Source organism: Lygodium microphyllum, chromosome 29 (genome assembly GCF_053477565.2).
Source record: "Lygodium microphyllum isolate KBCC chromosome 29, Lygodium_microphyllum_v1.1.10, whole genome shotgun sequence".
NCBI lineage: Eukaryota > Viridiplantae > Streptophyta > Polypodiopsida > Schizaeales > Lygodiaceae > Lygodium > Lygodium microphyllum.
The window spans coordinates 119,459,524-119,475,264 of record NC_141163.1 but is presented as its reverse complement, the minus strand read 5'-3'; the positions used below and the strand labels follow the sequence as shown (position 1 = coordinate 119,475,264).

The 15,741-nt window shown below is 41.8% G+C and overlaps 1 protein-coding gene across 10 annotated transcripts in view; it reads left to right on the top strand.

The window, feature by feature from the left end:
• The window catches only part of LOC148011081 (Nucleic acid-binding proteins superfamily), a 229,967-nt gene that overhangs the window by 155,918 nt on the left and 58,308 nt on the right, over positions 1–15,741 (top strand). For 7 of the 10 annotated variants that reach the window (XR_015689510.1, XR_015689512.1, XR_015689509.1 and 4 more), the window contains 4 exons: positions 13,125–13,315; positions 13,440–13,514; positions 13,624–13,762; positions 14,090–14,368. Coding sequence is in view for 4 of the 10 variants with exons in the window: in XM_087671737.1 (XP_087527863.1) it covers positions 13,125–13,315; positions 13,440–13,514; positions 13,624–13,762; positions 14,090–14,368 (684 nt within the window). In the remaining 6 variants the exon portion in view is untranslated. The remainder of the gene's footprint in view (positions 1–13,124; positions 13,316–13,439; positions 13,515–13,623; positions 13,763–14,089; positions 14,369–15,741) is intronic. The other 3 variants (XR_015689514.1, XR_015689513.1, XM_087671739.1) reach the window with 1 other exon arrangement.

Below are 15,741 nucleotides of genomic sequence, written 5' to 3'. Positions count from 1 at the left end.
CTAGCAATGTGTCCCTCTTGTTCACATATGTAACATTTATTAGCAGCCCTCAATTCTCTATGCTTTGCCAGACCTTTGGAAGGTCTCTGCTGTTGTTTTTGCCTCTTTTTAGCCAGATTTTCAGATCTGCCATTTTTGTCAGCCTTCATTTCCTTGACATTTGAATCATCATGGTCTTGAAAGCCGGCATCTTTTCCACACAGCAATGTATTAGTTGTAGTAGCAGTTTCTATAAGCTGAGACATTCTTGAAACATTGGATTTAATGCAAAAATCCCTGATTCCTTTAAGCAAACCACATACATACTTCTCCACCTGCTCATGAAGGGGAACTGACCGATAAGAAGTGATGGGCAGCAATGCATCCCAAAACTTCTTATGGTATTGCTGTAAATTCTTGCATTCCTTTGCATCAAGCTTGTTCCAAGCTGCCATGATGTCCACCTCAAAGGTACTAGTCAACCAATTCGGTGCAAACATTTGCTTGAATTGTACCCATGTTGATGGTGCTCTACCTTGCATCAACAGCGTGGATCACCACTATAATGCATTTCCCTTCAAGAAAGTGGCTGCCTTTCGAATCTTTAAGGATTCGGTGAAGTTTCCCCCGGAATAGGCTGCATCAAACTGCTGAATGAAAATCGAAGCTTTCAGCCTATCTTGTGCACCACTGAACAGTTGAAATTTCACACTTTGATCTCCCTCATCATAGTCCTTTGTTGGACCTATGGGGGTCAAATTGTCATATACGGGCTGCTGCAAAAAGGGTGCATTTGTTGTATTTCCATGATAGCCAACATTAAATGGAGCATTTGCATGACCAGCACTTATTCCTTGAGTCCCAAAAGTACGAAGGGGTACCGATGCTTGCCCATATGCGTGATTTTGCACACCAGGCATCATACCGATGCCGCCATACATTGGATTATGCATTCCATGAGCCATATCCAAGTACATTGGGTTATGGAAGCCATGCATTGGTTGCTGAAAGTTATGGGGAGGTGTGCCGTACATTCCCACATTCGGTCGCTCATCCACCATAGCATGAAGAATTATGCTACCACCAACGTAAGCTGGCTGCCTCAAGTTCTCATGCAAACCTTGTTGTGCAAAAACCATAGGATTAGCATTTACATTATGAACTTGCATTTGCATTTCTTGCCCAACTGGCACCAACTGCTTTTCACCATAAGCATCTTTAGGAGCATCATGAGAAGGCTTTGGCTTGTTCTTCGGTGCATCTTGCTGTCCCGAAGTTCTAGAAGAGGATTTTCTCTTCTTGCCCTTATTGTTGTTCGTAGGAGTGTTCAAAAATCGAGTAAACTAAGGATCTTTTGCGAATTTAGCAAAGATATTGGCTGCTGCCCTCATTCGATTCTTGAATGTATCATCGAATTCCATTTCCCCTTGTTGATCATCATCCTCTTTTTGCATTGAGGGTCCAACATCTTGGCCTTTAGCCACATTTTTAGCATGTTGTCCATGATTCGTGCCTTGTCCAAGATCAGACATTGCATTTCCTTCTTCCTTATGTGAATGTGCATCATGAGAGGCATCATTATTGCTTGATTACATCCCACTGTATGAAGACATCTTGCTGTAATTTCTCAGCTGAGCACAAAGATCAACACTAGCACAAATCTTTGGCTTGGAATTAGGTGCCTCGGGCCCACCGAATCAAGAGATTTGATGTATCCGAGCAATGGAACCTTGAAACCAGCCTTCCTTCTTGGAATGGGTGGTAATAACCTGATTTAAGAGTTAATTAAAACAATAAATAAATGCACATAAAATGAAATACACACTTTACCATAACATTCTTCGACAGTAGGCTCCCTGTTGGCCCCAAAACTGGTGCCCCTTGCGGTATGTCTTTAGCTTTCATTCAATTGGAAGGAGTACAACTTGAGATTCTTCAATCTCCTCCTGCTAACCAATTGCTTTTGCTGTCATAAATGACTAGCAAGCCTTTTGGGTCATTTGCCCTTGATTCATCCAGGACTTCTTCTCCAATTTGGCCCTTGGCTGGCCAAATGCTGCCCCAAATCAATTTGGGATGTGCTGGCTCTTGAAATCCGTTGATAATATTCAATTATCAGCTGCTGATTTCAGTCCCTTGAACCTTCAATATCTGGCACAGACCCCAAGGTGATTGCTTAGTCCTAATTTCTGCTGTAAATTAGGGTTTGCTGCAGAAATTACAGATCAGCCCACCAAAAAATGGTTGAGATCTCCTCCGAATGGCTAAGAATTGTTGAGAATGACGGAGCATAGGTTGAAGGAGATGAGAGAATGCTGTGGAGAGAGAAAATTCTGAGATTTGTCGCGAAGAATTGATGAAAATCAGCAGCTCCTCTGCTGTATCAGCCCCAAACGGATGCACCAACAAAAATAGGAGCATCAGCAGCAATTGCCAGCTTCCCAAGGTCAAGAATATGCAATCTCCATCACCAAAATGGTCTTCAAAGGCTGGGAAATGGCTCCAAAAGCTGGCAGCCACAGTCCAACACCTCTTCCCAACAGCTCCAAAATGAAAAAACGAGATTTCCCTCTCCCTTCTGCCCTATTTAGTCTTTCCCCTACTTGCATGGGAAAGTTTTGCCAAGTGGCAGCTTTCTTAATCCATTTTGAGCAATTTTCAGCCATTTAATTAATTTTCAGAATTAATTAATTCAGCCCTTAATCAATGCCTAGAAAATTGACCTTGCCCGTTCAAAAATTAATTGGCTTAGCCATTTGCAACCCAAAGTGGTCCCATGCATTAATTGACCCTTGGACAAGCATTAATCTATTAATTAATGCCTAGTTTCTAATGTCACCACTGACACTTAATGGCCAATTAATGGTCCTAGGGGCAAATTGACACCAAAATTCACCTAGAATCTAACAAGTGTAATTTGTTAGAACTTTTGCCTTTGACACTCATCTTTTTCACAGGGTCCTTCGGCCTTCAATTGTGAAAAAGTAGCTTGCATCTCACATGTACAACACATGTGCATCTTTTAATTGCACATTTGATTAATCCTTTAATCAAATGTCAATTAAACATAAGCAAAGCATCAAATTTTGACGTCCTCGTGACACCTTGCAATGAAACCATGTAACTAGCCTTTTTGCTTGGACAAGGTGGTAAATAAGCTGATTAAGCACTTAGTGACATGAATTAATAAATTCACAAAATAAAAAATGCACACTTTACCACTTTAATCTTGGACGTTATTGCCAGGATTTTAGTCAATCTCTGTTGTAAATTAGCCTTTACAACAAACATTGACTAAAATCTCTTCCTCTAATGGCTCAAACTGTTGGCAAATGTGGAGATGATTGGAGAACTGGTTGTCGATGAGAGAGAATATTGTAGAGAGAGAAATTTTGAGATTTTCATTGCGAGGATGCTAAAACGCTACTGTTGCCTTGCTCAAACAGTTATGAAAGGTGTCAGCTATAGCTTAAGATCACAAGAGAGACTATTGCCCCATCTTGTATGCTGTTATCTGTATCAAAAGGACCTTGGGCTGCTGTCACTTGCCCCTAGAGGGCTGCAAACTGCTTTTACATGCTGTAGGAGTAATCACTGGTAGGTGCAAATCACATTAGTAGCCTCTCCTTGCTCTCTAAGAGCCTTATTCTCTCTCACAATGATTGGAATATATCTCCACCAACCCTTAAAAAACGTTTTTTCTTACTTGCATGGGTATGTTTTGCCAATTGACAACCTTCTAATCCCATTTCTTGCATTATCCAGCTTATTAAATTAATTTTTAGAATATTAATTTTGAAAGTTAATTTAATAATTATTCTAGTGCTCAAAAAAATGATTTCACTAGTAAATAATTAAATTTGCTAGGCCAAATTGTCTTCCAAATATCTTTGAACAATTATTATCCTTTAAACCGGCATTAATTAATTAATTAATGCCTAGTCTCTAATGTCACTCCATTGACATTAGTGGCCAATAAATTGGTCTAGGCCCAAATGTGGCACTAAATACTACCTAGTACCTGTTAGGCATAACTTATTACAACTTTCACCTTTGGCACTTACTAATATCTCAATGACCTAGGTGCCACACTATAAAATAATTGACTTGCACCTCACATGTGCAAGTCACATTAGCACATTTGATTGACTTTTACTCAAATACTAAGCAAAGCAATGAAATTTCACATTCTCGTGACATCCCGCGTAGTAGGGTATCCCTATCACACCCCAATGGTGCTATTGATCTCCTCTTACAATCTTGTTGGTACTTGTACTCATCCTATAATAGATGCGTACATTTCTAGTATCTCGCATCTCATCTCCATTAGGACCTCCAGCTCCTGTAGTCTCCATATGGGCCTAGTGTGTGGTAATGTGTCAAAGGCCTTAAGGAAATCCACAAAGCAGCAGTATACGTGCCTCCGTTATGCCTTTCTTTCCTCAATGATGGCTTGGAGTGTAAGGGTGTGATCACGAGTGGAGTAACTCTTTCTAAACCCTACATGTCCACATGCCCTATGTTGATTCTTCTTTGCTTATTTTTCTAGTTCATCCTCTAGTATTGATCCGTAAAGCTTGGCTAGTATGCGGCCAACCATGACCATCTAATAGTTTATAGAAACCATGGGGTCTCCAACTTTTAGTATTAGTATTATAGTATTACCTGACCAAAGAGCTATGAAGCCTTCACATAGGGCTCTATTGAATAGGTGGGCTAGAAGGGGTGCTAGGATATCTCTGGCATGTGATAGTAGGTGCTCTACTACTAGTCCATCATGGTCCTAGGCCTAACCATTTTGGAGCTGATTGATGACGTTAGAAAGCCTCGTGGTGGTGAAGAAGGTGGATGAAGTGGGTATGTCCTCTAATGGTTAGGGCAACGGGGGTTGCCCAAGTCCCTAGTATAATGAGGTAGAATATGCATGTCACATATTTGGGGAGATGATGGATGTATGAGCTCGGGGTTCATGGAACGTTGTGCATGTCTCCTTGCTATCTTGTCCCAAAAATTGCTGGTAAAACTTGTGCTCCAAGCTAGATAGAAATGCCCTCTTTTTGCACTACACTAAGGAGTGAAAGATCGACTCTGTCTAGCTCTATGTATAGGTCCCTTACATAGTTGTTTAGGTATGAAAGGTACGATACGATACGCTACGATAAAATACGGTACTAAATGGTACCTTAGGATTTTATAAGGTACGGTTTGATATAAGCAGGAAAAAAATTTAACCTGATTTAAAAAAAAACCATAAATCATTAAATGATAGAATACATGTTTAAAGTGGAAATAGCCATTTCATTACAAAATAAGATTAATACATGAGGGTGACCATCACGGTCGCATGGGCTACGCAAAACGTGTGATACAACTATAGTCTACACTCTAGTGTGTCATAGTGGCATCATGCATGTGGATACAATGATAGTAGATACAAAAAAGAGAGACTTATGAATCTATGATGAGGCATCTATATCATTATTATCTTCATTATCTGAGTGACACCATTATCAATTGACAAAAGTGCATCAATCACATCTTGGTAATTTGCATATCCTGCATGTGACATAGAAGGGCATCATAATCAACTGTGCATAATACATCAGCCTTTATATCCGAGAGCTCCTCTATGACTACATTGGAGGTCAAAATGACCTTTTCCTTGCCTTTGGCTGTCTCAGATGCATCTGTCTTATCCTCTTTATTCTTTTTGTCTCTTGTATTTTTCTTTCTCTCTTGTTCCTTCTTGTAGTACTTGCAATCAGGCTTCTTGTGGCCCTTCCGACCACACTGATAGCAAGTAATGCCACTCTTTTCCTTACCTTTGCTCTTGCTTTTGTTTCTTTGTCGAGCATTTGCATTTTTCTTTTCAGCCCTACCTCTAACTTATGTGTAATTTCTTCATTCAAGATTGAACCCCTCACACCATCATATGAGAGATTGGGGTTGCTGAGAGAAAGCATTAAGGTCTCCCAAGAATTAGGCAGTATCATGTTCAGAAAGATTTCCCTCAACTTATCATCAAAATCCAAATTTGCATTCTTGAGCTGATTTAAAATACCAATAAATGCACTCAAGTGCTTAGCTGCAGGGTTGGACTCATCCAGTCACATATTCACCAGCTTACACATTAAATGCAGCTGATTAATAGGTATGGTGATCTCATAGGTAGTTTTCAGCTTCATCCATATTTTCCCAAGAATCAGAGAGTGTCATGTTTAGAAAGATTGCCCTCAACTTATCATCAAAATCCAAATTTGTATCCTTGAGCTGATTTAAAATACCAATAAATGCACTCAAGTGCTCAGCTCCAGGCTTGGACCCATCCAGTCGCATATTTACCAACTTACACATTAAATGCATTTGATTAATAGGTGTGGTGATCTCATAGGTAGTTTTCAGCTTCTTTCATATTGCATAACAAGTATCTAAACCCTTCATGTCTGTTAAAATGTCATTAGTGACACCCATCTTTACGTAAGCCACAGTCTTTTTGTTAACTTTGGCCCAATCCGCATTAGACATTTGTGCGGGTTTATCTTCCTGCAAAGCATCGTCACAATCCTTTAAGAACAATATGCCCTGCATACGGTCTTTCCAAAGGTCAAAGCCCTGACCATCAAACCATTTGATTTCCATCAAACTGTTAATGTCAGAACTGGAAGAAGTTGCTGCCATTTTTATCACGAACACAAGAGAAAATGCACTGAACTGTTGTTTCTACATAATCTAGCCACGCCACGGGCAAATAGTGCAGAAATTTACCAAGTTTGACACAAAATGTCGCAATTTCAGGTCCAACAGTGCGAAATGTCAGTCAATCTAACCCAACTGAGCAAAACTTCAGCAAAACTTGAAAAAGCCCAAATTTTTCGGGTCCAATGTCAGGAAATTTTACTTGAATGAGCAAAAATCCGACAAATTTAACAAAATCCTCAACTTGATACGCACAATGTCTGCAATTTTTGATAGAATGTCACTGCCAGACACAAATGGGATTAAACTTGGAAAAAGCCCCAAATTTTCGGGCTAGATTTGCATAGATCTGTCACTTGTGCTTCCACGCATGAACTCTGGTAGAGGAAAGGGTATAAGGAGATTTGAAATGAATAAAAATTTCTGATTTTAAAGAAAATGACCCTCGGGGGGGGGGGGGGGGAGTCGTGGTCCCCGCCGTCCTGTCGGGTGTGACCATGCATCTTGGGTCTCCTTGCCACGCATTGGACCTTGTCTCCTCCGTTGCTCATCTCGTCATGCGTGCTGCAACCTCATGCGACGCTTGTCTGTTTGTGCCTTGGCTGCTGCAACCAGGATGCGCCATCGCACCTCCCTGCCCCGTCATGTTGGTTGCTTGGAGTCTTATCCGTATGGAGTGCTTGCTGGTGTTGACCTCCTTAGCTCAACCCGTCACATCAGTCACGCTATGCTTGTCTCCTGGTTTCGCTACGTCCGGTTTGCATGTGCCGCCTAGCCTTCACGTTGGTAATCCCTATTGGTCTTCAGCACGACCTGTTCTGCATACGTCTTTTGACTCGAGATGCCTGCATTGTGAGCTGCCCTTGGTCTCGGGAAACGTGTAGAACCTTGGGCTTTGATACAAGTTGTTGACAGGGTGAGCTACAATTGAACGAGTGAGCAGGTGAGTGAGATGACAAAGAGAGAGAGAGAGTACAATTCTATTTTGGGTGTACCAACAATGTGTTGGTATACAAAGAATAAAATATATTTATACTTAGGGCACGTAAGGGTGGATTTATATGTACAAATATATAATATAGGTGTACTTTACACGGAGGTGAATGAAGGGCCTTTATCCCAACACACGATACATCGCAAGCAGCTTTATCTTTAGCGTGTAGAAGGTGATAACTGATGTAGCTTTGCGGACCATCCTCTTTACCCATTCGAGCTCCCCAATGTCCTCCATGAGCAAATCGAAACTATGACTTGCACATGGAGTCCATATAATTGTTGGAAACTCGGCCTCAAGCAAACGACCCATGTGCTGACAATTGAATGCATTATCGGTAACAACTTGCACCACATTCAAGGGGGTGACCTACAACCACAATTTACAAATTACAAGCAAGTATACTCACAATACTTGGAGGTTAGAGAGAGAAAGAGAGACTCGAGAGTTGAGATGGGATTAGGTCCCATAGGGGGGTGGAAGAGAGAATTGAGATAGATATTAGAGATAAACTAGAATAGGGAGATAGATCGTTATGTATAAATCAATTATAATAATGAAAGAAAGTGAAACAAATTTTAAAGGCAATGACAAATGTATATCTCAATGATAGCTTGGCAAATGTCGCGGTAGATGAATGCAGTTGTCGTTTTCCTCCCTCTCTTACTGGTATCTATGGCTCGCAAAAAGTTAGTGCCGACCATTAGACAAGTATGTGGATGATGCTCCGCTTCTTACAATCACTCAATCCATCGATGAGAATGAGGCAACCATATTTTATCTGTGCAGCCCGAATAGGATTGAGGGTCCTCTATCAATCCTCTCCTCCTCTTCATCATTCTTTTTCATCCTCATGTCATTGTATGTGATGCTAGTCCATCCTTCACGTGGACCCACATTGTCAATGGCTTTTACCATATTCTTCCATTGCTCTTGCTTTAAAACATTGAATGCAAGATTGCACTCAATCACCGTGCGTGCAATTTCAATGCCCGCAAGGCATTGCCTTTCTCTAAGAAAGGCAACCGATCTATGCATATGACTGGGAGCTTGAGAGAGAGAGGATTGTCTCTTTGGCATCACATGAACCTCCACTTTTGTCTTTTGCCGCAACCGGATGCAAATGTGGAGCCCCCACCACCAATGGTAAGAGGCCTCTCGCACATTTGTTGAAGGTATGCCCACATTCGATACTTCCTTGTAGGCTTAGCAACTCCACACTATGAACCTCAAATGTGTAGCATAGGCTGCACCTTGTTATTGACGCCTATCTATAATAATGATGCGCCCATCTCTGTATTCCACCAAACTTTCATAATCTCGGCATGCACTCCTTGCAGGGGCTACCCTGCAAGGGCTACCTAGGCAGGTGTGAGATCATCCTCAAGCTATACTTTTTCTTTTTTGAGAGCATTTCTTTTGAAGAGGAAGGCTCGTCGTGACTCTAAATCAGCAAATTGATGATAAGGGGCCCGCCCTTTTCTAGAACCTTTCTTCCATGGCATGTGCTTGCCACGGTTGAAGGGTCCTCCGCTTCCAATTTTCCACATATGCTCCTGGCATCTTCTAGAGTGTTGTCTCTTCCTCTTTCCATCCGACCACCTGGAGTGCAGAGTCATGTAGTCTGTTTGAAAGGACTTCTTCATTGGCAGTTTGACTTGATTGAGTTGGCAGATATTCTCCCTAGACAAGATTTACTTTCTTGGCATGCTACAGTTTCTTCTACCCCTGTCCAGTCAGTATCTACTTCCTTCGTACTTGGATTGTGATGTCTTAGAGAGCATCTGTAGAGTCTATTGTATCTACTTTATGCTTGATGGTTTAGAGCCATCCTACATCTTGTAATCTTGTACCTTTTCTGTGATGAATACAATCACCTATTATGAAAAAGAAGAGAAAGCGAGTGAGGGAGAGAAAAAAAATAATACTTAAGGCCCCACTACACTCATATTGCATAAAAGGTTAAAGATACAACTGAGTGTCTAAAGCAAAACCTTAGCAGACACTAGAACATTACAATGCAGCTCTTCAACTGTTACTCACTGTACACACTTCACACCCTACATATGCCACTACAGCATTCTTATGTGGTAAGAGGGATTGGTCAGATGGGCCAGTACTCTGCACTAGGAAAGCCACATCACTGTAACAAGTGCAGTCATGAATCTGTAATTAAGATGCAGAGAGTAATGACTGCGGCATCTGCAAGAGTAAGTGCTCTTGCAAAGCTGCCTGACTGTTACTGGTTTTGCTCCAAAAGTAGCTCCTGGAAAAAGTTACCTTCTTGAATTTGCTGAAGCTCCGACCTTCCGAAAGTTAAAAGTAAAAGGCCTTCTCCTGAGTGAGAGAGAGAAGGCTTGTTTCCACATTTTGCTTCTGCGGCCTTGCTGGACCAAATCGGCAGCATTGTTGAAGCTACTATTTGGCCATGCTACAGTTATAGAAATTGTTGACAAGGTGTCACTGATCACTAGGAAGTTGTATAGGGTTAACTCAGAGGAGGCCATGAGAGCCACACAGTAGTATCAAGAGGAGGAGAGAGCAATGTGGTGCTGTCCAAAGGACTCGTGTCAAGATGCAGTCCTGATGCAGGGAGGAGCTATAGGACTTCATCTTGACACGAGCTGCAGGGTACATGGGTTGCTCGTCTTGGTGCCTTTATCTCTACATGAGACTCTTCTAGCAGGTTCATTCTGATGTTCTAATTCAGGGAGGAGGTATAGGACTGCATCTCGACACTAGTCTGCAGGGAAGATGAGTCACTTCCTTGTGGTGCCTTTCACGGTGCAAGGTTGCTTCGGGCTTTTCAAGGTCAAGAGAAGCAGAAGTACCAAGGTCAAGATGTTCTCTCGGTGGACTGCTTCTTCACCTTCTGGCAGGACATGGACCCCTTGCTGTTAGTATTGAAGGTGTTTTGCATGGCAGCAGGGGCGAAAATCATCTTATACAAATTGGTTTCTTTTCTCACCAACATCAGTATTGAGGCATCCACCTTGGTTTCAATGGATGAGCAGAGGGCATATAGTCAGATAGCTTAAGTTGTAAGGCTTCATATCACAGCCACTCAGCGTGTTTTAACAGAGAATGGACTCCAGTTGCTACTAGAGCAGCACATCCTCACTAGCGGTTAGAACTTTAGTGGTCAACAAGGTCTTGTAAGAAATCGGGTGTATATTACTTTTTGTTGGTTTTACTAAGTGGCGTGTGCAAGTTTACAACTCAAACAGACTATCTGGTTCTGGAAATTTTCTAGAAATGATGTATATCACTTTTCATTGTTGTTCTGAGTGACATGTGCAACTCAAATGCACTATTTGCTTCTGGAATTTCGTCTAGTCTAATGCGAACAAGCCAAGGTTGTGTAGTTGACTCTTATCATGCATAAATAGATGTTTGACTTGGGGATTACTGGTTGGTGTATCAGAGCCAAGCCCTGTTAGGCAAGCTGGTGGTTGGTTAGGTTCATGGCACCTAGCAGACAGACGTGGAAGATGCTCGTCCAACGGTCCTTTTAAGGAATGTCAACCATGTCTCAGTGGAAATTAGATTCCCTCTCTTGAATTTTCTTTGCAGCCTATAAAACTCTCTTCCATGCATCCTTCCTATACAGTAATGCAACCTTCCACATATCTGGGAGTGCCCACACACGGTGCTGGATTAATGGCTTGGGGTTGCCAATAGGGGTGTCATAGCTGGTGGCTCCTCTCAAGCAGGTAGGATTAAGGATGGATGGCTTGTAGCTCGGCAGGGGCAAGCATTTCAGTTTGGAAGCTTGGGGGTTTGGCCTTCCTTGAAAGGAGAGTTATGGTAGATACTCTTGGTGGGTCAGAGCATCACTAAGCCTTTGAGATGCACGTTCTAGAGATGCTCAAGAAACAGTTGGCAGCCAAGGAAGGTGTTACTGTGGCTAGCCATATAGGGCTTATAGTTGGTAGTTGGCTGGCATAGATGCAAAAGGATGGTGTCTGTTTTAGCACTGTCCTCCACAGGATATGGGGACCTTGAATAAAGGCCTTTTGTCTTGGGGGGCAGCACTGTTGGTGTGAGAGGGACTTGCGTGAGTCTGTTGTGTGGAGCAAAGCCTAGGTGCATCATCTAGGGAGCCTTCTATTAGTAGTCAGTTAGTTAGCTAGGGCTGGTACTTGCTCTAGAAGGGTGAGGTACATGATATGATATCTCATCATCAAGGTTGGCTCTTGTGTGGCTGTGGGCTTGGAGGCCTCACCCATCTGGCAGATGCTAAGGCCCTTGACATAGTGAGAGATTTGAGATCTCTTTGGAAGCTTGCAGGTTGGCACATTTAGGAGGCACATCGCCAACAGATCTTGTGTGTGGTGAGTGCCCTTCAGTGTAACCACCATTGCAGGTCCTCAATTATACACCGACTCTGGATGAGTGGCTTAAGGGAGACTCTCAGCATCACCAAGAACTCTTGCAGATGTTTCTTCACACTTGAGTCTTGGGGTTACCATGGTCTGTTCATGCTACAGAAAGGTAGCCGTTGGTGGTGCTACACCCCCTGCTTTAGCTTCTTTTCCATTCTCCCCTTTGAAAGGCTATGTATATAGGGGATGAAAATAGTCTGCTTTACCCTCTCTGTTGAGCCCATATACTGCCGCACTTTACTTTGAGTAATATAATCAGACACTTTATTTTGGCCAAAAATCCACTTGCCAGTTTCTAACTTGAGAGTAGAAAATGTAGCTGCCAGCAGCATGCAGAAGCCACCTGCAACAAAAACACAGTGAGTGAGATTCGCCATGCAGTAAGCAGTAGCAATGTAAGGAAACTTCTGTGACCAGCCACAAAGTATAAGAAGAGATAGCAGCCATGATCTCGCAAGGGAAAAATGCAGCAGTAGTGCACAACTTTCTTAACGCCAAACAAAGTAGTCTTCAGCAGCAGCAGGAAAAAATGCAAAATATAACTAGCCATGAGTTGCACACCTATAATCTTACAATGGATAGGGAGATGGCAACCATGGAACGTCCAAATATAGTATCTCCTACCATTATGGAGAACTAAAAAGAAACTGAGTCAGTGGAACACATTGAGAGGAGAGTCTCACACTATCTTAAGTGACTGCAGTGTGAGCAATACAATTCTTAAAGGTGCAGGCAGTAACTAGAGTGTACAAGACAGGGGTTTGTTTAGACAACACAAACCCTGAGGAAAGTAGAGATATGGCTAGGCATTAAAATACTAGTGCCACTGAAGAGAAATGTCATCCCCATGTCCAGAAAGAGGCTAGGGTAACAACCTATTGTTTTCTTGAAGATACAGGTCATTTAACAACTTTGCTAATCTTATGGGTTTAATTTGTTTTGTACTACCAGAAGCTTGGTTTCATCAACTTAATTATTCTGTGAATCTTCTTTGTTGTGTTTGTTTTAGCCTGTGGGCTCTATTTCCCTTCCAAGTGCTTGTTTTTGTTTTCTTATACTGTCATGTGTAGTTGCTTATTTCAGATGTTCACCCGAAAATGTCCAACATTTCTCTGTATGGTGTGGTGAGATCTGTCAGAGAGTCTCGAGCATTGTCTCATCTTACAGGCTCTGGTGGTTCTTGTGGCTCAAATGGATTAAAGCTGATTCTGGCAGATGAATCAGGATGCATTGTTATATGGTTACATTCCAATGAGGAAGGGTAGGCATGTTTATAGAGCAATTTATAGAAATGATTCTCCAGTAGGGCCAATATTACCTTGTCAATTATGTGTTTTGTACTTGAGCTGTTCATGATATACTGATGTAAAATTGATAAGCAACAGGAAGCATGTTTCAGTTGAGGTTGGGCATACCATCTTTATTTCTGGGCTGAAGCTCTGTAGCAAGATACATAAAAAGTAAGTGCAAACATCATCTCAATATTGCAATACACTTAATATGCAGAGGGTGTCCAGGCACAGGATGCATAACTGCAACTTTGCATCTTTGGAAACTTTGTTCATGCAGGGTAGAGTTTTCTTGGAGCGAAAAATATACAAATGCATGTCTGATCAATATAACCCAACTGCCAGCTTTGCTGACTTCACCTTGCCTTTACAAACTTACACGCTTATCCAACATCTCCCAAAACTTTGTGGGGACTCAAGTAAGGTGTCCGCATTTAAAAGTTTCTATCTGTAATCTGACAGAAAAATCAAGATGATTAGGCTGTTGATGTTGGATGCTATGTACTGTTGCCTTTCATCTGGATTTTTCCTGGTAGGGCATCTGATTTGGAAGGTATGTGATGAAGACTATGGCATACAGCTTGTCTAGTCTTAAGCTGTGCTTTGTTATTTAAGAATTTGGTTGAGAATGAAAGGACATTATCTGCATTTATCTGGAATCTTTATGAACTGCAATACTTTGGTTCATCAGTTTTAGAGCAACTCTGTTGTATAGTCACTTCAGAAAACTAAAGTTTTACTAACAGGTGTGCAAAGTCTTTATAAAGAACTTGAAACTTGACCATGTGCGAAGGTCAATGCATGCTCAATGTAGACAATACCTCAAAAGGGATTCAAATGGGAGCTTCAAATGCAGATTTTGTGCAATCTTGAATGATGAAGACATTGTTGATGTATTTACTATGGTTCTCACTCTCTATGATTCTCACAATGGAGTGGATGGAACATGTTTTGCATTGTGTTACAGAGAACCTGCAACAGAGATCTTACAGGCACAAGTTGAGGAGTTTTCAAGTTGGCCTGAGGTATGCAAACAGATGTGCTCAAATGTTAGGTGTTTTAGATGATGCTTTTTGAGACTTCAAAGAAAATTAGGACCTTCAATTGAAGTGAATCTTTCAAAGCAGCAAGAGTTTAATGTGCCAATGGTCTTATCATTCTGTTCAAAGAAACTTGTGTCACAGCAAATATGGTATGCTTTTGCGTTTGTGTGGGCTATGAGTAAGATAAAGTACTGTCTGGGCTTTTACACATCATATCATCCATTGTGCCAGCATGTTGGTGCACAACTATAGCACCGACTCCAAGATCTTGGCTGTTCACATAGCATGTATCTCCATTTTTTTAAACTGCCAATGTTTGTGGTGATGGTCAAATAGAACTGATATTGGGGTCAAATTCTAGGTTAGGATGCACCATTGTGCTACAAAGGCATTTCATAGTACATCATCAGATTAGCATGCCTTTATATAATGATGATGCATCCACATGCACATCACACACACAACCTGAGATAAGGAGCTTTGAAGTCTTCCACTCTACCTAGAAGTATTGTGTTTTACTGAAACAGTTGCATTTTTGTGTTCGTGGGCTGCATTCATCCTAAGCAACAGTGTATGGCCTACTGGCCACAGGACAGCTGGGATTATGATTGTGACCTTGGGGGCAGTAGTTTGGTCAGACAGAGGTCCAACTCATGGATATGAGGATCTCGAAGGGAATCACTCCTTTCTGATTGTTGGTCAGCACTTGAGCATGATCCTGACATCTTGTGGGCAGAGTGGACTGAGGGGTATTGCTATAGATGGGGGAGGATTGCTAGCATTATTGCTTGGTTCAATTGGACCTTCAGGTGCTGTCATGCCATTGATCTGCAGGACATTTCGACTGCAGAGAATTTAGGAATTGGACAAATATTATGAACACATTGCACACAATCAGAGGTTGTAGGGTGACTCTTGAGTGTATGGGGAGGAGACATGATTTTATTTGTATTTGGGATTCTGGCACCTTCTTCCACTTTGAGTGCCATGTGCTTTGGCATCTGCAGAACTGGTTGTTTTACTCAGCAGTAGTATCTTTGGTGTGCTTCATAGTATGCTTACAGGGCATATTTTGGACCTCACATTTTACCTCAAGGAAGGTTTTCCCGACTCCTGAGGCCTCACCAGCAGAAATTTTCTTTAAGAAATATATAATTGGTGTACCAGCTGCCCTTTACCATCACTATCTCCACATCACATCTAATAGCGTTTTTTTCTTGGAAAAAAGTGTGTCAGAGCCGGGTGCTCTTGACTGACACCTGAGCCCAGTTCACTAGACAAATCTGGGATTTCATTTCACGAGTGTGGATCTTAGTGACATGTCAGCATGGATGGTGATCCGTTTTGGGGTTTTG